The 26,358-nt window shown below is 45.2% G+C and overlaps 1 protein-coding gene across 1 annotated transcript in view; it reads right to left on the reverse strand.

The window, feature by feature from the left end:
- Positions 1-22,770, reverse strand: part of GALK (Mevalonate/galactokinase family protein) — a 66,298-nt gene extending 43,528 nt beyond the window's left edge. The window contains exons 1-3 of the mRNA XM_087694137.1: positions 22,386-22,770; positions 21,216-21,394; positions 20,644-20,690 (exon numbers count right to left, since the gene is read on the reverse strand). Of these exons, the coding sequence (XP_087550263.1) occupies positions 20,644-20,690; positions 21,216-21,394; positions 22,386-22,563 (404 nt within the window). The 5' untranslated portion in view covers positions 22,564-22,770. The remainder of the gene's footprint in view (positions 1-20,643; positions 20,691-21,215; positions 21,395-22,385) is intronic.
- Between the last annotated feature and the right edge of the window lie 3,588 nt (positions 22,771-26,358).

A 26,358-nucleotide genomic window follows, 5' to 3' on the forward strand; every position in this document is an offset into this window, starting at 1 on the left:
TGTTTAATGAGGTAAATTTGCTGAAAGGTACTTTAGCCTCTAATGAAGACATGAAAAATGTCAAATTTCAAAATTTGCAGCCACCTATTACTTCAAATAATGCGCCTCATGATGCTATACCACAAGCTAAAACTGATGATCAGCCAATTATTTTTGAGCCAGATGATGATGGACAGCAAATGGAAGCACAAGGAGGTCAAGGACAGCAAGATAGACTTGCTGATTATGAAAATGTCGAGACAATCAGTCGCTACACGCAACGAGAGACAGAGAGAGTGAGATAGAGCAAAGTAGAGAGTGAGCATGTTTGTAGGTATAATGACGAGTGTGTACCTCTAGGTTTTTAGATAGATATATATGTGTAAGTACAAGTGCTAAGTGTGTATTCACACCTAAGCACATTTAAAGGCACAAGGCCTTTATTCCCAACAACCTCCCACCTAAAGGCAATGTGCCTTAAGAGGAGAAAAGAAGCAACTAAGTCTACGTATGTACAAAGCTAAAATACATATATCTATCCAACTCCCATCATCTATCAGCAATGAGCAAACCGCTCTGCTGGAAGACCCTTCGTGAGAAGGTCTACAGGTTATCATCTGTATGCACTTTGACAAGCTCAATGCTCTTGCTGTCAAGTACATCTCTAATGAAGTGGTACTTCACCTGTATGTGCTTTGCCTTTACATAAAAGACAGGATTCCGTGCTAGCATGATAGCACTCCGACTATCACAATGGAGAACAGGTAACTCTGTGATGCCAAGCTCTCCCACCAGACGTGAAAGCCATAAAGCCTCCTTGCATGCCTCAGTGTGGCAGCCACATACTCTGCCTCTATAGTAGACAATGCAACACACTTTTGTAGCCTAGAGATCCAAGAGATTGCTCCTCCTATGAAAGTAAACACATACCCATAAGTGGACTTCCTGCAATCCGCATGACCAGCATAGTTTGCATCCATAAAGCCAACAACAGATGCCTTCTGCTTCCCAAAGCAAATGCACAACTCCTTTATGCCTTTGAGGTATCTCATAATACCTTTCACTACATCCCAATGCTTCTTGCCAAGGGTTGCCATGTATCTGCTAACCACTCCCACTGCAAAGGCAATGTCAGGATGTGTAGCAACCATAGTATACATCAAACTGCCAATAGCTGAAGCATATGGTATCTTGGCCATTTCAGCCTTCTCATCATCAGATGTAGGGCTATCCTCTGCACTGAGTTTCACATATGGAGGCAATGGAACCCCAATTGTTTCCCCCCCCTCCATATTGAAATGCTGCAAAACCTTGGAGATATACTCCTGCTGAGATAGATAGAGTAAGCCTTTTGATCTATCTCTGAGTATTCACATGCCAAGAATGTGATTTGCATCACCAAGATCCTTCATGTCAAAGCTGCCATGAAGACTTTCCTTCAGTGAATCCAAGGCATGAGTACCCCTGCTAGCAATCAGTATGTCATCAGCATACAAAACCAAGATAATCATACTGCCATCTACTGCCTTCTTGGTGTACAAGCAGTGATCCACTTGACTTCTATGAAAGCCTTGAGACTGCATGAATGTATCAAACTGATGATACCATTCTCTTGGTGCTTGTTTCAGCCCATACAAACTCCTTTTGAGTTTACATACCATCTTTTCTTTCCCTTTTTCAACAAACCCTTCAAGTTGCTGCATATATATGTCCTCATGCAGATTACCATGTAAAAATGCAGTCTTTACATCCATCTGTATGAGTTCCATATCCTCAACTGCAACCAAGCCCAAAATGGTTCTCAATGTAGTCATCTTGACTACAGAAAGAAAATCTCATCAAAGTCAATTCCATACTCCTGCTTGTACCCCTTTGCAACCAATCTTGCTTTGTACTTTGGTGAGGAACCAGAAGTGACCATCTTGTAAACCCATTTGCATGGATGGGTTTTCTGCCCTTTAGGCAACTACACCAAGTCCCAAGTGCCATTTTTCTCAAGAGATTCCATCTCTGACAACATGGCTTTATACCATTTCTTGTTGTCCTGTTTGTCCATTGCTTCCTTGAAGCAAGACGGTTCACCACAGTCTGTCAACATGACATAATCAGCCACATTGTTTGCACCAAGAACAAATCCGTCAAGTTGTCTAGTAGCCCTAGATAATCTCCTAACCCAATGATCATTGTTTGCTGGCTGTTCCTGCAAATTTCCATTTTCAGCATGCTGTCCTGGAATTTCAGCCTGCAAATCAGCATTAACAGCTTGTTGTCCTGGCTGTTCCTACACATGTGGTGGCTCATTATCATGGGCAATAGCTGGCTGATCATTTCCAGCATCATTTTGTGCATTTGCAGATTCATTTACAGCAGGTATTTGTTGCTGTACAGCGGGCACATTTTGCTGTCCAAAATGTATTTCTTCCCGGAATACAACCCTATGGACCTCCTCAGTCATTTCGAGCTGTTTATGCATGCGATCTTCCCGGAAGATAACATCATTGTTGTGTACTACTTTCCTTTTCTCGAGATCCCACAATTTATACCCCATTTCACCCTCGTCACCATATCCTAGGAAAATGCATTTGCAGGACTCTGACTCAAGTTTGCTGTGTTTTTCTTTACGAATGTGCACAAAAGCCTCGTAACCAAACACTTTCAGATGAGCATACGAAGGTGGCTTGCCCGACCACGCTTCTTGGGAAACTCCCCCTCCCCCCCCCCAAAGACCTGTTTGGTAACCGATTAATTAGGTGAACGGCTGTCATAACAGTCTCTACCCAAAAACCATTGGGTAATGCAGCATGAGATAGCATTGTACGGACCTTATCCTATAAGGTCCGATTCATACGCTCTGCAACTCCATTTTGGGGCAGATTATGAGGGGCAGTGAGCTCCCTCTTTATCCCTTTGCTATCACAAAATGCCCGAAAGGCCTTGGACACATATTCCCCACCATTATCGAAGAGAAGGCACTTAAGTGTCTTATCTGTTTGATTTTCAGCCAATGCCAAAAAAAAATTTAACTTGTCAAGCACTTCATCCTTGCTACGAATAGGGTAAACCCATACTTTCCATATAGCATCATCGACAAAGGTGACAAAATATTTCTTTCCCCCTAAAGATAATCCTGGCATTTGACATACATCTGAATGTACTAACTTTAGAGGAGAAGATTTCAAAGAAATAGACTTTTTATGAGACGTCTGTGCATGTTTGCCATAAATACAATGATCACAATGCTCAAAATCAGTATAACGAAGACAAGGCAAGTAACCCAAGCCAGAAAGCACTTTCATTCCTATTTGACTCATGTGTCCCAACCGGCCATGCCACAAAGAAACGCTTGGTTGCTCGGTCACGGCAACAACATGGTCACGTACACTAGATACATGAAGTGGATACAAAGTATCACTCTTGCAATCTCTGGCAATCACTCTAGATCCCTTACAGATCTTCCATTTTCCATCACCAAAGGTGGTATAAAAACCAATGATCATCTAGCTGCCCTGTGCTAATTAAGCTCTTCTTGAGCTGAGGTACATGCCATACATGCTAAAGTGTAAAGACAGAGCCATACTGAAACTGCAACTGCACACTGCCAATACCTGCAATGTCACATGCATAGTTGTCCCCAAGGTGGACAACACCATGTCGACCCCATATATAGTCAGAGAATCACTCACGATGAGGGGTGACATGAAAGGAAGCACCTGAATCAAGAATCTAGGTATGCATGTCATCATCTGTATCTGCAAGTAAAGCATGTGCACCAAAGTGTGAAGAGACAAAGAGTACGTCACTCGCACTATCACTGTCATGAGTGACTACATTCACCTCTTCAATTTTTACACTGCTCTTCTTAGGCTGACTGTCCTTCTTCTCTTCCTTGCTATCATCTGTCTTCTTGCCTTTTCCTTTCTCTTTCTTCCATTTGTAGCAGCCATGTTTAAAGTGATCCTTCTTACCACAATGATGGCATTCAATATCTTTGCCACGTGATTTACTATGTCCCTTGCTATCATATTTGCCTTTCTGCTGTGATCTGCCCCTAGTATGCAAAGCTCTAGAAGACTTACTGGATGCATTGTTCTGCCGATTCATTTCTTCCATAAGTAGAGCACTCTCTACATCAGCATACAAAAGGATCACATTAGAATTGCTCATAGCAGTCCTGAATGTATCCCAACTGTCTAGTAGAGTGCAAAGCAAGAAAGTAGCTTTAAATTCCTCATCAATCATGAACTTCAAGGCAACCAGCTAGTTGAAAATGGAGTTAAACTCACTCAAGTGAGTAGACATTGTTGTACCCTCTTTTATACGCAAATCCATAAGCTTTTTCAGCCAATACACTTTACTTGCAGCACTCTTCTGTACATACAGTTCTTCCAGTCTAGTTCATATAGCATATGCAGAATCCAAACCTTCAATGTTGAACAGCAAGGCATCAGAAATTGATAGCTCTATGGTTGAGTGTGCAAGCTCATTTAACTCATCCCAATCGTCCTACTCCATGTCCGCGGCTTTGCCCCTTTGGTTTTGATCGGCTTTGCCTGCTTCTTTTGCAACAGGATATTGTAGCACTGCTTTTGCCAAATTGCAAAGTTATGTGAGCCTTCAAGCTTCTTTATGTGCATTAGATTATTGCTATCATTGTTGCCACCATGATTTTCAGCCCAAATGTGACCAAAAAACCAGCAAATGCAGACCCAAACTGTCACCCAAGTGACCAAGGTACAAACAAGTACCAACCAGTAATAAATGACCACGTAGAAGGGCAGATTTCAGATCCATAAATAAATTTAGAGAAGCATCAAACCATGTGCTACAGCATTCCACAACTGATTATAGCTGTTCCAAGGGCATATACATCACATTACATGAGAAATCCCAAATTTTAGCTGCAATTTCCGTTATACATGTACCCACGGGCATAAAATTTGACACACACGGTCAAAAGCCCCAAAATTTTTGTGTTCAAAGCATCAACCACACATCTCATTTTCTCTATCATACCTAGAACATGTCAATTTTGCCAAAGATTTTGAAGAGAAAAAATAATTTGATGACGGGTCCGTTGACCCGTCAATCGTGCGCCGTAAGCCCCGCTGCGGTTCCAGTCCGTCGCGTGCCTGCCATCACATGTCGTCAGCACCCACTAGTCCCGCCCCGCTGGTCGTCAGTTGCTGCCCGCCGTCAGGCACCGGCTGCTACCCCCGTCACGCGCTGGATCTGCATGCTGGTCGTCGACTACTGCTGGCACCGTTAGTCTTCTACTCGACCTGCTCGCTTGGCGTTGTTGGTCCTCTACACGACTACCTGCTAGTCTTCTGCACGATCTATGCTACATATGTCGTTTACACGTGACCCACTCTGCCTCACTTGTCGAGTGGACTTTTGTTAGTCCTACGACATGACACTCCTTGGAAACGCAAACCTCGTAACCAGCGCTTTGATACCAGTTTGTAGTAGTGACGGGTTAGGCACGGAGATCGAGACAGTCAGTCGTTACACGCAGTGAGAGACAGAGAGAGTGAGATAGAGCAGAGTAGAGAGTGAGCACATTTGTAGGTATAATGACGAGTGTGTACCTCTAGGTTTTTAGATAGATATATATGTGTAAGTACAAGTGCTAAGGGTGTGTTTACACTCGAGGACATTTAAAGGCACGAGGCCTTTATTCCCAACAAATGCAAGTGCTGGTAATGAAAATGAAGGTGCTGTACAGCATCAACAGAATTCTGAAAATGGCTTACAACAGCCAATAAATGCTGAAAATAACATACCTCTTAATGTAGACCCAATTCCTGAGAATGTAGATCATTGGGTATGCAAGTCTACACGCTTAAGAAGGCAGCCACATAGGTATGACTCCTCTTTGCACTATGTGATGCTTACAGATGAGGGTGCGCCTCTTATATATAAAGAGGCCAAGTTATGCAAATTCAGTAGTAAGTGGGAGCTAGCTATACAGGAAGAGATTAAAACTCTGTATGCTAATGATACCTTGGGATCCTGTGTCGTTGCCCAAAGAAAGAAAGCCTCTTCCAAACAAATGGGTTTACAAAGTAAAGACAGTTGATGGGAAACCCAAGTACAAGGCAAGACCGGTTGCCAAAGGGTATGCACAGAAGAAAGGGATTGACTTCCAAGAGGTCTTCTCGCCTATTGTGAAGATGACCATTTGATGAGGAAATCTACATGAAACAGCCCAAGGGCTTTGTAGTTCTTGGAAAAGAGCAGTCGGTGTGCTCTCAAAGATTAGCTTAAATCACCTTTCTCCATGAAAGATTTGGGGAATGCAAAGCATATATTGGGCATGAGGATTTGTAAGGATAGAACACAGAAATTGTTGTTCTTATCTTAAGAAAAGTACATTGACAAGGTATTGGACAAATTTAATATGGCTGAAGCTAAGCCTTTTGGGGTGCCCTTATCTCCATATCTTAATCTTAGTAAAGCCAACAGCCCAAAAGATGATATGGAAGCCAATGCTATGAAGGGAGTCCCTTATACATTAGCTTGTGGCTCTCTTGGTTGCTACTTGTCCAAACATTGCTCGTAGGTTCTTGTGTTAGCCTGCTCTTATTTAGTCTCAGTCTGTCATCTCCTGGTTGTGAGCTCCTGTCAGAGTCTGACAGGAGACAGAGGAGCTCTGTCAGTGTGTTTTCAGGCTGCTTTAGTCAGCATGTAGCCCTGGGCATTTTACAGCCCAGATCTGGGCTGTTTTTGGGGTGACTGCCCATTATTTTGGGCAGTCGGACCAGTTCTGGTCAGTCGGACCAGAACTGGCCAGTCGGACCAGATCTGGCCAGGTCGGCCAGTTTAGCTGGTCGCCCAGTTTTCTGGCTGGGGGCTATTTATAGCTGCCCCCCCAGTCAGTCCAGCATTCATCTCATTCATGCTCTGCAGGTTCAGCACTCCTCCCTCCGTCTCCGTCTCCGGCATTGGTGCTGCCTCTGTTTCCAGTCTGTCCCGGTTCCCTCACTGACGCTCCGGGCTGCGTGCAGGGACTGTTCTGTCCATTCCAGTGTATTCAGCATTCATCTCAGTCAGTGCAGATTTTCTTCCTTCATTCTCTGCTTCCTCTCTCCTCTCCTCTGTGTTCGTGTTCTTCTTTCGCTGCGCACTCTCACATGGTATCATCGCCTGATTGAGAGCACGGAGGACGCGAGAAATACCTTACTGCTGCTGCCCACAGTTCCACAACAGCCAGGCGATTCCCTCAGACAGCTGCCAACAGGTCTATTCCAGCCAGGCGACTGCATCAGAAGGCTGTACAGCCTGCGTTTGCTGTACACAGGGGCTGCCACATCATCCAGTGACGCAGCAACCCTGCGTTTGCTGCCAGGCAACCTCTTCTGCTGCAGGGCGACCCTCCTCCAGCTTGCGTTTTGCTGTTTTGCAGGTCGCTTCTACCCCGGCTGCTCCTATCCTGCAGGCGACCTCTGTCTGGGCAAGTTTCCGGTGCTGGTGGTCTCGATTCTGGTGTTCTGCATCAGATCTATTTGCGTTTTGCAGATCTAGGTGGTTGTAGGCACTCTCTGCCTACATCTTGGTGGTTGGTGACCACACTGTTGGTCCTATTTCGTCAGCGGCACAACTTTCTTGGTATTTTGCAGATTGGAAGATGTCTTACCAATTCTCAGGCTTTGAAGACTCAGAGGATGAGCTTCTTTCTCATCATTCCTCTGAGCGGAGGCGGGACTATCGTGAAGTTCGTCATCGGGAAGACCCTCCTCGCACTCGTCCTTCTTCACTCCATGCATCTCAGAAGGTTCCATCTACTGCGAAGGTTTCTTCAGTGAAGACTGCATCCACTGTGCGGATGCCTTCCTTGATCCCCTCTATACAGGTGCCGATTCTCCCTTCCTTTCCGAAGGAAGACAAGTTGGATGGTTCCAACTATTCCCTATGGTCATGCAAGGTGGCTTGCATTCTTGATACCTTTGATCTATGGGATCTTGTTTCTTCGCCCATCGACCGACCTCCCGTGGATTCGTCCGATGGCACCTCAATGGACCGTGCAGCCTTATGGGATAGGCTCAACTCACGAGCCCGTTCCTTTCTTTTTATAAGTCTCCATGATTCAGTTCTTGTACATGTTCACAGGTTAACGACCGCGGCGGAAGTATGGACAAAGCTTGCGTCTTTGTATCAGCACAAGACATTTGCCCACAAGATTTCCCTGGAGAAGAAGTTGCGGATGCTCAGTCTTGATGGTTCTTCTTCCATGAAGGAGCACATCACGAAGATGGAGGATATGCGAGGCGAGCTAGCCTCTCTTGGTCGTTTGATATCGTCTGAGGATATGGCGATGATTCTGTTGACTCAGCTGCCATCACCCCGATATGATGTCTTCTACACCAGCCTCATCACTACGAGAACCCGTGAGACTCTCCTATGGGAGGAGCTTTCCCCGCTTGTCTTGGAGCATGACGAGCCACTCAAAGAGGTGGGAGCCAGTGGCTCCACCAAGGCATTTACGGCTGCCACAGGTGGTGGCAAGAAGAAGAAACAAAAGAAGGAGAAGTCCAAGGACAAGAAGGAGGAAGATAAGAAGGATGCGAAGGAGAAGAAGCCCAAGTGTCCCCATTGTGGGAAGGGCACTCATCCCGAGGAGAAGTGTTGGCAGAAGTATCCCCATTTGAAGCCTAAGGAGAAGGACTCGAAGGTGGCCCCAGCCACAACAGAATCTGCATTTGTGCATCTCTTTGTTGAGGAAGACACTGCCTTAGCTTCTACCACACAGGAGAAGCCTTGGCTCGTCGACAGTGGAACATCTTCACATATGACCTTCCGTCAGGATTGGCTTCAGGATCTTCGTTCCAGAGGGGGTACAGTCACCATTGGTGACAATTCTACAGTTTCTGTTCATGGAGTGGGGACTTTACCTATGTTTTCTGACAGGCGGTCTTCCTCCGCCAAAGTGCTCTATGTGCCTGATTTGGGTTTTAACCTATTATCTGTACATGGTCTTACTCAGTTAGGTACCCGAGTCATTTTTACTCAGGATGCAGTCACAGTGGAGGATGCTTCTACAGGTGATGCCCTTTGGACAGGTACACAGGAGGGTGGGCTTTATACGCTCACAGCCTTGGCTACGCGGACCTCCCATGAGCTTGGGCTTCTCTGTCATGCTCGGTATGGTCATCTGAACCTTGATTCTCTTCGCCAGGCTTCTAGGAGGAAGATGGTGGAGGGACTTCCTGATTTCCCTCCTCTTCACACTTTGTGCCCTAGCTGCTTGAGGGGCAAGCAGCACAGGCAGCCTCACCCGCAGGTTGCTTCTCGAAGGGCTACTTCACCGCTTGAGTTGGTTCATACCGACCTTTGCGGACCTATGGGCACGGCCTCCCTTGGGAAGGCCAAGTATTTGATGCTGATTGTGGACGACTTTAGTCGTTATGTTTGGCCTTATTTCTTGGAGTACAAGAGCGAGGCGTACTCCCGTTTCTGTGAGTGGCAGGTGTTTGTGGAGACCCAAACAACTTCCAAAGTCCGTGGTGTTCGAGCTGATCACGGTGGAGAGTTCACTTCTCACCTTTTCTCTCAGTTTTGCAGGGATCATGGTATTCGGGTGGAGTATTCTCATCCGAACACACCATCAGAGAATGGTGTGGTGGAGCGTGCAAATCGGACCATGATTGAGATGGCCCGATCTATGCTGGAGCATAGGAGTCTTCCTCATTTCCTTTGGGGTGAGGCGGTGGCTACAGCGGTGCATATACGCAACCGCTCTCCGACTTCGGCATTACAGGACATGACTCCATATGAGGCTTTCTTTGGAAAGAAGCCTTCCGTGTCCCATTTTCGCATCTTTGGGTGCGATGCTTTTGTCCATGTGGACAAGAAGAAGAGGAAGACGAAGTTCGACTCTAAGTCGAGAAAGCTTATCTTCGTTGGTTATAGTACGACCACGAAGGGATATCGGCTGTACGACCCGACGACGCGGCAGGTTGAGGTGAGCAGGGATGTGATCTTTGATGAGGCTTCGGCCTCTGAGGATCCGATTGATGGTTCTATTTCCGATGTTTCTTCATCATCGACGGACCCCCCCCCCCCCACCTTCTCTCCCTTCACTTCCTTTCAGGATCACCCTTAGCACCCCCCCTATTCCTCCTCCTCCTTCGGCTTCCCTTTCCCCTTTGGTGGATGTGCCTTCGTCTTCTACGAGCTCTTCTACCGCCTCTTCGGGATCTTCACGGGATATACAGCCTTCTTCAGATGCGGAGGATTTACCTTCACTTGGTGAGGGGGAGTCCCTCTCCGATTTGGGTGCTTTACAGGTTCCGGAGACCCCTCGGTCTCCCTCACAAAAGGAGTCTCTCAGGATTCCTTTATGGTATCGCCGGCTTATGCAGGATTCAGGTGTTACTCACTTTCCTGCTTCTTCTACAGGTCCTCGTCGATCAGCCCGTTTACAGGCCCAGCGGGACAGTTCACTATGTGTGAACTATGCTCTTATGTCACAGATTCTTCAGGATTCCGAGCCTTCCACTGTGGAGGAGGCTCTTGCACAGGATATTTGGAGACAGGCTATGCAGGCCGAGCTCGACTCCATCGAGCGAAACCATACGTGGGAGCTTGTTCCGCGTCCCGCGAAACGGAAGGTGATTGGTGTGAAATGGGTCTTTAAGACCAAATATCTTGCAGATGGCTCCTTGGACAAGCATAAAGCTAGGCTTGTTGCCAAGGGTTTTGCCCAGCGTGCAGGATTGGATTACTTTGAGACTTTTGCTCCTACAGCTAGGATGTCCACCATCCGAGTGCTTTTGGCTCTTGCTGCTCATCACCGTTGGCCTGTCTATCAGATGGACGTCAAGTCTGCTTTTCTGAATGGCGTTCTTGAGAAGGAGATTTATGTTTCACAGCCTCCTGGTTTTCTTGTGTAGGGGAAGGAGGATCATGTCTACAGGCTGCGGAAGGCTCTTTATGGCCTAAAGCAGGCTCCTCGTGCTTGGTACCAGCGGATTGACCGCTTCTTTCTACAGAGTGGCTTTGCGCACTCCGCTTATGATCCCAACCTCTACTTACGGGTTGTGGATTCTCTTTCGGTGTTTCTCATCTTGTATGTGGATGATCTTATTATTACAGGGAGCGACACTCATCAGGTGGAGCATTCTCGGTCCATTCTACAGCAGGAGTTTGACATGACGGATCTAGGGATCCTTCACTTCTTTCTAGGTCTGGAGATCTATCAGATGGCACAGGGCATTTTTATCTCGCAGCACAGGTACATCTCCGAGCTTCTTTCGGAGTTTGATATGGCTGAGTGTCGGCCTATCTCATGCCCTATGGACCCTAAGTCCAAGCTTTTGACAGCTGGAGTTCCTCTTACCGATCCCACCCGTTACAGGTGCCTTGTCGGCTCTCTTATCTGGCTGCTTCACACTCGGCCGGATATCTCCTTTGTGGTGGCTTTATTGTCTTCCTTTATGCAGACTCCTACCCAGGATCACTGGCAGGCGGCCTTGCGGGTTCTTCGCTATTTGCAGGGGACTCGATCCTTTGGGATCATGTATGGAGATGGGATTACCCTTTCTGGATGGAGTGATTCTGATTGGGTAGGTGATGTGGATTCGCGACGATCCACTACAGGTTATGCTTTCACCCTTGGATCTGGTGCTGTCTCTTGGAGCAGCAAGAAGCAGCCTACTGTGGCACTTTCTTCTACAGAGGCTGAGTATCGGGCCCTATGTTCGACCGCTATGGAGGCAGTTTGGCTCCGTCGCTTACTCGCGGAGATTGGCTTTACCCAGACCGGACCTACGGAGCTACGCGTGGATAACCAGAGTGCTCTTGCTCTGGCCAAGAACCCGGTGTTTCATGCTCGTACGAAGCACATTGAGGTTCAGTATCACTATGTTCAAGAGCGGATCGTGGATTCGGAGCTGGTGGTGGTCTATTGTCCTACGGCAGCCAATGCAGCTGATCTCTTTACGAAGCCTTTGCCTCAGGCTTCTTTGCTTCATCACATGCGGTTCTTGGGTCTTCAGTCTCTCCCAGGAGTTGAGAGGGGGTGTTAGCCTGCTCTTATTTAGTCTCAGTCTGTCATCTCCTGGTTGTGAGCTCCTGTCAGAGTCTGACAGGAGACAGAGGAGCTCTGTCAGTGTGTTTTCAGGCTGCTTTAGTCAGCATGTAGCCCTGGGCATTTTACAGCCCAGATCTGGGCTGTTTTTGGGGTGACTGCCCATTATTTTGGGCAGTCGGACCAGTTCTGGTCAGTCGGACCAGAACTGGCCAGTCGGACCAGATCTGGCCAGTCGGACCAGATCTGGCCAGGTCGGCCAGTTTAGCTGGTCGCCCAGTTTTCTGGCTAGGGGCTATTTATAGCTGCCCCCCCAGTCAGTCCAGCATTCATCTCATTCATGCTCTGCAGGTTCAGCACTCCTCCCTCCGTCTCCATCTCCGGCATTGGTGCTGCCTCTGTTTCCAGTCTGTCCTGGTTCCCTCACTGACGCTCCGGGCTGCGTGCAGGGACTGTTCTGTCCATTCCAGTGTATTCAGCATTCATCTCAGTCAGTGCAGATTTTCTTCCTTCATTCTCTGCTTCCTCTCTCCTCTCCTCTGTGTTCGTGTTCTTCTTTCGCTGCGCACTCTCACATCTTGGGTAGAAGTCAGACTCCAAGATGATGCCTTGATCTCCTTGGGGCACTATAGTAAAAGAAATGGCTGATGAGCCATCCCCACTAATAAAGAAAAGTGAATATATCTAATGATAGACTTTTTTTAAAAAAAATTAAAGGGTATCATGGGCTTAGTGTTTTATTTTTTGCATTAGAAGACCCTAAGTGGTAGGGAGTCTGCCTAAGTATGTGATTGTTCCCTAAGTGTTTGTCCGGGTTGGCTTAGATATTCTTTGGGTCACCTCATGATCATTTGACACAAAGGATAGTTATTAAGTGTCATCCCCTTAGAGAATGCTCATTGTAGTCATATTTCTTTATGTTAGTATACTTTCACTTGGTGTTGTGTCTCTCTTGAGGACTCTTCTTCAAATGAGGAGATTAGTTCTTAGCCACCGGATTTACCAATTGCACCCCAATAGTCAGTGGACCTTCCAGAAACTTCACCAGATGGAGAGCAACGAGACTAGATCCGGCCTCCTTCCCGTTGGGCTTGTGACACTCTTCATGATGCACGAATTGAGGGGGTCCCTAAGGAGTGGCAGCCGCAAGATGGCCCACGGCATTCTCAGCGGAACCAGGCACACCATACCGAGCTTGTATACACTAATTACTGTTTGATGACTCGTATCATGCAAGATCGGGAACCCACCTCTATGAAGGAGGCTTTACAGCATGATCATTGGCAGAGAGCGATGGAGTAGGGGTTGGAGTTGATTGAGAGGAATGGCACTTGGAACCTTGTGCTGAAGCCTCCTCATAAGATCATTGGAGTCAAATGGGTCTTCAAGACTAAGTACCACAATGATGGCACATTGGACAAGCACAAGGCCCACCTTATTACTAAAGGTTTTTCACAACGCCCATGCATTGATTTCCATGATACTTTTGCCCCTACACCTCGAATGGCTACTATTCGCGCAGTTCTTACCTTGGCTAGCCATAGAAGATGGCCATTCTATCAATTGGATGTGAAGTTTGTCTTCTTAAATGGGGAGTTGAAGGAGGATATCTATGTTGAGCAACCTCCAAGCTTCGGTTCTTCTAATGGTAAGGTGTATATGTTGAGAAAGGCTCTCCATAGCCTTAAGCAGGCTCCCGTGCTTGGAATGAGAAGATTGACTCATTTCTCCAAGAGAAATTGGGGTATCGGCGTTCCAAAGCTGACCCCCAACTTTATGTTCACACCTCAGGTGCAAGCCATGTGTTGTTTATCCTTTAAATGGACGACTTGATTGTGACAGATGAACATACTCAGATGGTTGAGCAGACGAAGGTAACACTTCATGAGAAGTTTGAGATGACAAATATGAGACTTCTTCATGTCTTTCTCGATCATGAGATCTATCAAACTCCGAGGGGGATCTTTATTTCCCAACAGCAGTACAGAAGCTCTTTCAATGCATGTGAGATGGAGGGATGCAAGTCTCTTACAACTCCTATGGCCCCAATTAGAAGGATACAACTCATTCTGATTCTCCTTTGGCGGATGATATCCATTATAGGCAGTTGGTTGGCTCCTTAATTTAGCTTTTGAATACTTGTGTTCACTTATGTTATGTTGTAGATATACTAGCTGCGTTCATAAGTGAACCCAAGATGGTGCATTGGTAGGTTGTTTAGAGGATTTTGCGATTCCCACAAGAGACCCTTGATCCCCACAAGAGACCCTTGATCTTGGGATCTATTATCCAGGAGATATAGGTGCTACAAACTTAGTACTTACAGGTTGGAGTGATTCAGATTTGGCTGGTAATGTGGATCATTGGCAGTCCACGACAGGTTATTGCTTTACCTTGGGTGTCGGTGCTGTTTCATGGAGTAGCAAGAAGCAACCCACGGTTGCCCTATCTTCAACTAAGGCGAAGTATCAGGCGACGTCTTCTACTATATGTGAGACAGTATGGCTTCACAAGCTCTTGGAGGAGCTTGGCTACCCACAAAGAGGTCCTACTATTCTTCAATGCAACAATGAGAGATGCATTGCCTTGGCTAGGAACCCTGTGTTTCATGCTCGGACAAAGCATATTGAGATCCAGTACCATTTCATTTGGGAGAAGAATCTAGATGAGACTATTGCCTTGGTCTACTGCAAGACAAAGGACAATCTTGCAAACGTGTTTACGAAGGCGCTTCCTCAGGCTTTACTTCGATAGCACTCTAGATCCCTTAGCGTTTTACCGTGTCCAAGATCTAAGAGGGGGTGTTAGAGATTGGCATTCCCTGGACAAGCAAGTGCAGATCTGAGCAATTTCCAGCCATTGCATCAAGCAGTCCACGTGACAAGCAGCTAACGTTAGTAGGTAACAGGACATGAGGCAGGTCTACGTGGCAGCTTGCAGCCAGTCGGACAGTTTTTGTCCAGTCGGCTATCTTTACTGTAGTCGACCTGCATTATTCCATGTATTTTTCTTTGCCTATTTATTGAACCCAATCTCCACACTATTTTCTAGTTGTGCTCTTAGTTCTCCAGGCTGAAAACCGTGGAGACTGCCCTCGAGTGTAAGATCTTCAAGGTGTAGACATACGCAAACATTCTCTCTATATTCGTGTACATATCTACATCCTTATACAGCATTCTTCACTGGAGATTTTCTACGTTCAACTGTCTCTTTCTCTTTCTCTCCTCAAAGCAAAGACAGGGAGCTGCCCAATGCTTGCTCACAGAATTCTATCGAGAGCCAACAACCATCCCCACCCCTAAGCCCCCACCAGCCCCACTAACCTCCTGACTACGGGGGACCACCCTAGCCATAGCCACGGCAAGAAGTAAAGCTCGGCACCCAAGCCTAACTGGCCCCCGCCCCCGCAAGAGGCACATGTCGAGGATACAAGGGATACTACGCCGCCACCGAATGCCCCTGCCCCACCGATTCAGCCTCTCAATGTTAGATAAACCCATGCGAGACATTTTAGGATAACCAAGCTCCATGAGCAATTCCACACCATACTTGGAACACATATGAATTGTACCCAGCCTATATACCATTTTGTACCTACTCAATTAGTTTATCATAGCATTAGATGGTAGCTTTAATGGGACCTTGAAAGTTTCCCAAGCATTTTGTATGTAATGTTTTGGTCTCATAGGCCAACTTGGCCTTTCGTAGACGTTAATATAACTTTCTTTCTTTCTCCTCTCTCTGTTCACTCTTTGTCTTAATCATATGCTTCCACACTGCTTCACTCTAACAGAATCCAAGTCTTGGCGCTTCCAATTTCTAACATGCTTCCCAAGGCTGCTACTAAACCCTAATTTCTACTGCATATTAGAGTTTACAAAGAAATCTGAAATTTCTCAGCCTTTGGTAATCTCAATGTTGTGATCTTTGAAGCTATGGAAAGGCTAGGAGATGAGAGAGAATGCTAAGAAGAGAAAAATTTCGGATTTTCTTCGCAAATAATTGAAGAAAATCAATCATTTACTGCTGTTACCCTGTCTCAACAACTTGTAGATGCAAAGAACTGAAGAAAATCAATCATTTACTACCGCCTTATCTCAATAGCCTGTAGATGCTGTCACCTATTGTTAATTGGTCTTCTCCTACTTCTTGTTGCCTCAGAAGATCCTCCGATGGCTGCAAATAAGACCAATAGTATCTTGTCGTGGAAGCCACTATACTTGAAAATAAGTGGGAGAAGACTGCAGTTGGCATTGCGACAATCTCCAGGAGGTCGTAGCACCAATCAATCCTCCATGTGCTCAAAAGGACTTAGTGTGCATTGGATATGCCTTATTGCCTTGAGCATAGTACTCTGATAGCTGATATAGAATAATCTTTGTGGCCCAGAAAAGGAGAGGTGGCACAAGGAGTGCCTAGTGGAAGATGCATATACTCCGGGGGGGTGGGGAGCAAAAATCGAAGTCGGCAAGCATCGGTGGTGTGGCCGGTGATGCTACAATAAGAGCACCCAGTACACTGGTCATCTGTTGGTAAAGAAGCCATGGATACTAGTGTGCCTTGCTGAAGAAGGAAGAGGTCAGCCACCATGAACCACGAACCGCAATGTCCGCCTCAAGGGGTGTGAGGGCAGTGTAAAACACGAACCGCAATATCCGCCTCAAGGGGTGGGAGGGTAATGAAAGGGCTCAAAGTGAACTGCCAGTGGAAGGAGTATACGACCAGCAGTAAGAGGTTGCAACCAGTAGAAAAACGCAAGTGAGGAGAGAGAAAGACTAAAAACACAAGCAACAAGTGAGAAAGACTAAAAACGCATGCAAGATAGCCTGCAGGAGAGAGAGAGGAGAGAGAAATACTAAAAACGCAAGCAGCATGTGAGAGAAAGACTAAAAACGCAGGTAGGACAGCCTGCAGGAGAGAGAGAGATAAAAAACGTAGACAATAGGACTGTGATGACGTGGTAGGATGTACGGCAGCAGGTCTGCACAGGAACAGCAATCGCCTCGCTGGAATCAGCTCCAAACTGCATGAAGAGGGCTGGAAATCAAGCGCCAACTGATGGAGACAGCAATGGACAGCTTCGACAGAGATGTCCTCCGCGAACGGGGTATGGGCAGCAAGCTGAAACACCTGAAATCTACAAAAACAAGATTTTGATGTAGAAGAAGAAGAAGAGAAGTGGATGTCGAACCCGCCACCGGTCTTTGCCTTTACTGGAGTGGAGAATCTTTGCCGTTGTTTGAGCAGATCAGGCTCTGATACCATGTCTCAAAAGATGACGTACCAGCGAGACAGTAGGGTTGGAGGGAAGGAACACGGAGTGAACTCGGCAAACATGGAGAAGAGAAGAGAAAAGAGAAGAAACTTTGATTAATGGAATGATGAAGTTCCGAATCATGGAGTGAATGTGATACAAGGGAATAAGGGTGCCGTAGCACAAAGAAGATGAAGACAGCCACAAACCACCAACCACAATGTCCTCTTGAAGGGGTGTGAGGGTAGTGAAGAGGCTGGAGAGAAGAGGTGACGGACTGAATGAATCAGCCGTGAGGAATGAATGAGAGAGTGGCCTATAAATATGCATAGTCAGTCTAGGATGGCGCTCCTTTTGGGCTGCAAACCCTAAACGCAAACCCTAAACACAAATCGCATGAACGCAAAAACGCAAACTGCGGGTGAAGGGTGAAGAGTTTCTCAACAAACAGTTCATCCCCATTGTATCAGCATTCTTCTTCAATCAGTGCAATATTCTTCCTTCATCTTCTTTCCCCCCCCTCCCCCCTCTCTCTCTCTCTCTCTCTGTGCTTCTCTTTATATCCGTGTTTCTCTTCCATTGCCCACTCTCACTGCTTGGCCACTAAATAACATCATACAACCCTTATATACATAAGTGGAACCAGCCATAGCATGTTGCTTGTGCTCCATCACACATAATATATCCCAATTGCCAGCAAAATAGTCCTCCATAGTCTATACATTTTGCTTCCAGACAAGACACCTTTAACATTCCATAATGCTATCCTCTTGATAAAATGGACAAGAGAAAAGTATTGCTGCAGTGCTTTACCTTTGGCATCTACAGTTTTACCAACCTCAAACCACTCCATTTCACCATGAATGGCATCTATGACATCAGCTCTTTGCAAACCAGCAATCAATGCCCAAAAAGGAAACTATTGTTGCTGAGTATGAAGAACTTCCCTCAATGGAAGCAATCGTCCCCAAGAATCAAACCGCAAGGCAAAATCCAAAGACCTTTTCCCTCCCACACCTAGTGCATGTGGCCTTGAATAAAATCCCTTTCCCCTTCTCTGAAACGTTTGAGTGACATTCTCTGGGAAAGTAAACATAGGAGTCGGACAAGAGTCCTAGCAAGTATTACACTTCACCACCGTTACACAAGGGGCTTGCTTGGAAGCTTGATCACGATAGGAGGATCAAGACGACACCACTAGTCTAACCTCACAAAATCCTGAAGTCCTGATTGCCCAGCAGGTGGAAGAGGAGATACATTTTGCTCCTAAGACAAGGGTTGAGGCACTTGCACATGCATATGTGTCTCCTCTTCTACATCCATCCAATGCTGTGATCCCACATGATCCTGATTACATTCAGCCATAAAGTGTCCCAGTTGTCCACATCTAAAGCAGTGACTTGCAAATGTCCCCTGTCTCAACTCATTAAACAAGGAATGAAAACCCAAGGGCTTGAAAATGGATTTTAGTCGAGCGAACTTTACTGGTATCCCAGAGCAAACAAGCATGATTTCTATTGTGGGGGGCCAAGCAGGGTTCCACCAAGACCTACCTAAGAGAGCACAAGACCACGGAAGAAGCCGCCAAAAATGCAAAGGGAAGTCAACTTCCACTCAAACACGACACACCTCTCGAAGTATATCCTGAAATTTCTCCAAGGGCCGCCATGGAACAACATGAACTAATTGGCCATCCAAAAACAAATGGATACTTTGCATGATCTCCGCCCAAGCTTGTGAGGTGCAAAAGAGTACTTCAAAGAACCCTTTTGACCCATAGAAATGTCTTCCACTTGTACTTGTCCCTTTTCATCTTCCTTTTAACAAATCATTACGATCAATCTCAGCCCCACCTGCAGGGTATTCTGCCTGCAGCCCACCGCCCCCAGTCTGACCACAGCAGTACCCTATCTGTCAGTGCAACCTGGATCCGCCGCCGCCCCCAGTCTGCCCACAGTACCCTATCTGTCAGCGCGACCTAGATCTTCCAGCCCCACCATGACTGTGGAAGCACCTGCCCCACCCTGACTTTGACTATGGTAGCGCCTGCCCTGACTGTGGCAGTCCCACCAGTCTGGCAGCACTCACCCCATCTCTCTGCCCTGGACAGACACCCTGTCAAGCCAGGGACTGAGCACTGTTCCCCAAGCTATCTGCGTCAGTACCCTGGTGATGGCTGTAAGCAGGATGTGCCTCTGTCCTCAGGTCGCTGTTGAGGCAGATGTCTGTCCAACTATTTACGCAGAGAAATTTCCTGCAGACCTGTCCTGTATTTAGCTGTCATGAGCTCCTGCAGGCATCACCCCTCTCTGCGCAAATATGCTCTAACTGCAGCAACTGCAACCCACTGAGGAAGGTTGAATCACATGCTCAGCAGGGAGCAATCGACACCCCCCCTAAAATCTCTCTCTCTCTCTCTCTCTCTCTCTCTCTCTCTCTCTCTGTGTACATGCACGCACGTGCACGTGGGTGTGAATGAATGAACGTATGTACATATGTTTTTTCTTTTGTTGGGGGGAGAGAGGGGCACATGGATGGAAGAGGAAATATCAGATATCCTTTAACCTCGTCCAATAAAAGCTATGCTACCAAGACAGTCGGCATGCTCCTGGTGTTAAATATCGCATGAGCAAAAGGCTGCAAAGGTGACCTTGACCCAAAAAGAGGAGAAAAGGCCCCAGAAACACCAGGAATCCTGCTCCATGAAGGGCGTGAGTTCCCTCATTACCAGTGTCTCACCAATGACATCACCACTGTTCTCACCACCCATGAAGGGTGTGAGTTCCTTCATCACCAGTGTCTTACCAAGGACATCACCACTGTCTCACTACCCACGAAGGGTGTGAAGTTCCCTCATCACCACTGTCTCACCAAGGATATCATGCTCGCCCAACCTCCTCTCTGCACCAAAGTACTCTTGCCTACAGAGTCCTACAGAAAGAGTCGTCTATAGAAGTCTGTTTTTCCTCTCTTCTTTTTCTTGCAGATCTTAGCGTACTTTCAAGGCTATGCAGATGGCATGACCTTCCTCTCCTATTCTTTCTCTTGTCATGCAGTATGTAGTTTGGGTTCTCCTCCTGTTAACAACGAATCCTTTACTCCCTCCCTGCCCCCCACCTTTCCTCTCCATCCACAAGTCTGCAAAATGTGCATGAATGCACTTGCAACTTGCATGTGTATGTGCACAGACAATTTGTACCAATTTAAAGAAGAAAGAGGAGAGGGAGGTCAGGCACACAAGGAAGAAGAAGGTGATAACATCTACTGCCTGTGAGCAGATAGGAGCAGGCAAAAGGAAAGAGCAATGACAGTTGTAGAACTCATACCCATACAGTTATGAGCATGCAAATGCAGTGATTCAATTAAAATAATGGACACATACCCACACAAGAAGTAATGTGCCCACACCAAATTTTGAAGATCAATTTCCTGCATAAAATTTACCAGCAATTAAAATATGTTAGACCAAGTCTGAAAAACTGTGCAAGCAAAAATTCTGGCATAAGACACAATTATACTACACTCCATATCTCCTTTTAAGCAACCCATGTCATAAAAAGAATTAAAAGCCCATTCATGGAATATACTTTGACTGTGCAGCACATTTTTAACATTGAAGTTTATCAAGAAAGGAAACCTTGTTTCATTTTCACCTAGTTGAATGACATTATTTGCAAGGCAAAGATCTTCTACAGGAGCATGCTACATGGACTCATCAAAATTTACCTCTGATCAATTGCGAGCAGAGATTCATGCAAACATATGCATGCCTAAGACTTTTACTGTTTTGAGTGCAAGTTCTTTAACAGAATACAAGAAAGAGTATGAAGCAACAGGATGTATGTTGCAAGCAAGCAAAAAGAAACTTCATACAGTCAAGTAGGCAGCCTCCAAACATAGGCACTTCCAAAAAGCACAACCTCAAAAATACATAATGGACAATTTAATGCTTACCTGATGAGGATCTGCTGAGAAGAAGACAGGTTCATATTTCTCTGGTTGCACATTGGCAATATGAATCCCTCCTGAATCTGTTCTTTTACGAATTGCCACAATTGTGTCTTGCCGTATAGCCATGGGTAAAACAGAGTAGCCCTCATAGTCAATATGTTCACCGATAAGATTCACACGACCTGCACAATTTCACATATTTTGTCAGAATCAATCTGCACGTGCTTCCCATAGTGTCCTTAAGATTCCCATGAAACAGAAAAAACAGGATTGTTGAAGATTAATCCACTTATTTAAACTCCCAACATCAAAATCCTGGCCTATGATACAAGTTTTTTATGCAGATTGTGTATGATTTAAAGGCAAGTCCAATTTCCAAGTCCAATATACATGAATATCCGATCCCAAGTCTCCTTTTCGACAGGTGCAAGCTTATTGCCAAGTCATGTTATGATGAAAGGAATCACTCTCTTTTGCTTTAACAATGTAATTCATCTTCCAGTAGGTATGTAATATGGAGAGCCAATAGAACTCAATCTTCCCGGAACCTTGGAACCACAAAGGACATGCCAAAAAAAAACTTTGGATGCATGTTGTGATTGGTCAGTCGTTATCATGAGACACAAACAGTTGGGAACTTGGATCATTGAAATGAATACAACTTGAAGATGTAAAATGCTATCTTTCTTTTCCTGACATGAACCGAGAAATTGTCAATTCTGAATATACAAAGACTGAAATTTGAGGAAAAACATGATGCGCTGCCTAATCATTACTTTAGCCGGCCCCTGCCGGCAATGCTAAGTTCTAATGACGTTAGTTGGGAATCCTTTACTGGAAAAGGGGATTAGTGGGAAATCACCATAATTGGGAATTCTTCATTATGGAGAAGAGAACGTAATGATGGGGAATTCTTTCTGGAATAGAGGACGTAAAAATGAAATGGAGAAATCGTAGGCCAACGAAGCTCGGGGATTCATTATGAAGCAATTATTCGTGTCCAGAATTTCAAAGAAACTAATGAAGAGGAGGAACTAAGGAAAACAATAATAATGGAGAAGGTGGGAAATATTTGATCGAGTTAACCAAAGAAAAAAGGATATTGATTGTAATGGGGATATTCTTAACGATGAGATTTGTTTTATTTTCCCCTTCTCTCTGCGTGTGAGTTACCTGGAGCTCGGGCGCAAACGTCAGGGGGCGCAGAGTAGAGCTGGACGAATTTGGAGGACAATTGGGAGAAACGGAAGAGAGCCTCTTCTAATTGGGGCCCTTCGCCTCCTCCATACACAGGCTCCAGGGAAGAGTAGATGGACACGAGATCCTCCTGCTGCTGCTGAGTGTCCGCCATAGCTGGGCTGATTCCTCTCTCTCTCTCTCTCTCTGTCTGGAATTCGAGCGCAAGAAAGAGAAAACAATCCCTCTTCGAATTTCCAAGCCAAAAAGCGGCTCAAGACAGGACTTTGCGTTAAAGGAGAGAATCGCGGCAAAAGGCGATGATTAAAAGAGGATTTAAGAAATCGCTTTAATCGTTTTGGCTCATCGGATTGTATGTGCTGTAAAAGCCTTGGGAAGTTAGAAGTCCAAACGCCTTTTATGTACCCACGTATCGCGATTCGCCTCTTTGGATAATGAATATCTCTCACTGTGTCTTGGTTGCGTTCTCCAATGCACACGTCTTACCAGCATGAGGAGAGCGCTAGCAAGGGCAAATATTTATGAGGTCTTCATTAATTAGTTGGAACTCATCATCTTATCAAAGTCGTAACATACGTAGCCAATGGGAAGTCTTAGACTCGCTTAACCCCGTAAGCACTGGGTTAGCACCCCCTTTTTTGAGCAAGAGATACCCTCGATGCTAGGGTCTGATGCAATTGGGTTCCAAACCGCATTTTGCAGATCCATAAAGCATTGGACAATATCTACATGAGGGGTGCTAGTAGGGGCAAATGGGGGTTATATTAACCCTCTTCTCTTGACCTGATGACCCCAAGGCTAGTGGGGGCAGCAATGTTTACTGCCCCCGCTAGTCTTGGGTGCAACTAGGCCCTTATCGCCTTATATTGTGAGTTGCATGCACTATTGGGGCATGCCCTATGCCCCAAAGTGATCAATTTGATCACTTGACACTAAAAATCGGTATAAGATTTTCAAATTTTAAAAACTCATTTTTTTCAAATTTGACTTTCTAAATCTTATAGTGGTAGTTTTTATAATTTCATGTGAACCTCTTTGTCTCTCTTATTTTAGTTCTCTCCCTCCTTTTCTTGTTGGCCTCGAGCGTGCGTGAGACTATAATAGTTTAGCTCTCATAAGGTGTGGAAATAACATACGTACAAATGGTCCTACTATTCGAAGTAAGGATGGATGGTGCTAATTGGCATGAGGATGGGTGGGCTATCAGAGGTGTTGAGAAAAAAGTATGAGAACACAATGACATGGGGCAAGAGGTCACATACTCCATGGACCACTATGAGTTTCCACACAGATATGCTAGCCTTGCCACAACATAATAAGTTATTACTTTGAATATTGTTAAAGATAACCTATTAGCATATACATTAATTATTATCTTGAATATGGTTCACAGTAACATCGTAATATGAATCTTAATATGCATTGTTGTTATTATTGTGAATATATAAATATTGTCATAATATTAACATTACTAATGTCTTTTAGAATATATTATTATTTCTAATAATGTATAAAATTATCTATATTATTAATTACATGCATATGAATATTAGCATTAATAGTAATGCAAACCAATGTCATATTAATATTATTGATATAATTGTTATTAGTATTTTCTATGTTATATCATATTATTTTCACTAACATATATTGGCATATATTATTCTCATTGTCAATAATATTTGTATAAATGCATAACCTTTTTATGTTGGATGACTACAAAATTCATGCTTCCAGTGTTAGTACTATGGCTTTTGGAAGCACCTTGTCACTTGCAAGAGCTTTATGCTTTTAGTTGTACTCACTAGCATTGTGCACAGGGAATGCTATCCTGCTTCATGCCAAGAAGTAGGTGCAAGGGAAGCGAAGTTGCCACGTGAGCTTCGCTTTCTTATCGCACGATAACATCAATTTTTTCTCTCCCTCCTCTCTTTTTCTTTTTCTCTTCACTCTTTCTTGTTTTTTCTCTCTCTGTTATTTATTTCTCCCCCTTCTATACGTGAGTACACATTCTTTCTCTTCCCTTCTTATTTTCTTTTTTATGTCTCTCCTCTTTTTCCTTGCTCGCACACACACACTTTCTCTAAGTGTATATTTTTTCCATTTTCCTCTTTCCTCTTTTTGCTTACACAATCGCACATGCACTCGCACATTCTCTCTCTCTCTCTCTCTCTCTCTCTCTCTCTCTCTCTCTCTCTCTCTCTCTCTCTCTCTCTCTCTCTCTCATTTATCTTCTTCTTTCTCCCTCTCCCTCTCTCTCTCCATTTGCTCTCTTATTCTCCCTCTAAATTTTTCTCCCCTACTTTCTCCCCTTTTTCCCTCTCTTATTTTATTTGCTTTCTCTCTCCTCTTTTCTTCTCCTCCTCTCTCTCTTTCGTCTTTTAATCATTTCTCACCTATTTTTCCTCCTTTTCTTTTTCCTTCATCTCCCTCATTTTTCCTCTCTCTCTCTCTCTCTCTCTCTCTCTCTCTCTCTCTCTCTCTCTCTCTCTCTCTCTCTCTCTCTCTCTCTCTCTCTCTCTCTCTCTCTCTCTCTCTCTCTCTCTCTCTCTCTCTCTCTCTCTCTCTCTCTCTGTGTGTTTTGCCTTTCTCGACGCCGTTGCTGCATGCCACTCCACCCGCCAGCCAAGCCGCTACTCCGTCTGCCACTCAACCCATCGCTATATTTGTGCCACTGCGACCGTCGCTTTATCGTCCACAGCAGCACCCACTGTTGATGCTCGCAAGGGTGGGGGAGAGAGAGAGAGAGAGTTGATATTGCCACTGCACCTGCCGCTAAATTCGCCACTACGCCCGCCGCTCCACCCACGCCACTGTGCTTGCCGCTTTGAGAGCAGAGTTTTGAGCCCGGAATGTGCCTAAAATTTGCCAAAAAATCCGAAATTTAGGGGAAAAATATTTAACATTGAAGGCGGTGGCTCCAGCTAGGACGATTTTAAGCACCAAGTGAAAGATGGCTTTTAAAAGGCGCCCGAGTGACACTTGTGGATTTTTGATAATTATTCAGACTGTCGTGCGGGTTGTTAGGAGTTGCCAATCAATGCAGATGTAAAGTCGGATGCGCAGAAATTTACAGCACTCAAATTGGATGCCGAACGAGGAAATGGCTACAAGATTTGAAAATGTGGACTTGTTTTGGCCAAATTGGGTAGTGACGTTTGAGGGCTTGGGACATTTTATGCCACATCAAATCATGGAGAGAGAGAGGAGCAAGAAATCGTGGGATGAAGGCGCCATGTCTGTGCCCGAAAATTGTGCTTCAATGTATGGAGATGGTGATTGTAGGTTACAAGCAACCCATCCAACTGATGTTACCCCTGATCTTCTCCCTCTTGATGGATCTTATCGCCTGTCTTCACCCATGAAATGGCTGTGGGAATGAAGAGATGGAAATCTAATCTTTTTCTCTCCTCCCTCTCTCTCCCCTAAGGGGTTGTTCTTGTGTGCAAGAGGAAAATGAAGAATGGTGAAGGAAAGCTTGTCCGGTTGGAACTGGATTGCTTCCGAGTTGATGAAGACATGAAGATTGCTGATTGTGAAGATGCTGGACATTGAATGTGGGCTGACCCGCAGTCCCGTAGCAAAATCGAAATCCTGAACCACTAAACCTAAGCGGTAATTTCAAATTTTATGAAGAAAAATGAGTTTTTATGTTATTTGATTGATGAAACATTGTTCCCATGGGCTGAATATTCATAATGATGTTGTTTTTTATGAGTTTAAACAGTTTATAATCTGAAAATCTGAAATTCATAAGTGATATGGTTGAAATTAATGTTATAAAACCCGAAAAACACGCGTTTAAGGGATAAAAATGGGGTTCTTGCAAGATAAATGGGAAATATGAGACATAATGCCTACAAAACCTAAACTTTTTATGTCAAAGAACCTAAGGGCCATAGCCCACAATCAATCTTAATTTTTAGTCATTTTTTATTGAAGAAAATAG

This window comes from Lygodium microphyllum, chromosome 15 (assembly GCF_053477565.2).
Source record: "Lygodium microphyllum isolate KBCC chromosome 15, Lygodium_microphyllum_v1.1.10, whole genome shotgun sequence".
Taxonomy (NCBI): Eukaryota; Viridiplantae; Streptophyta; class Polypodiopsida; order Schizaeales; family Lygodiaceae; genus Lygodium; species Lygodium microphyllum.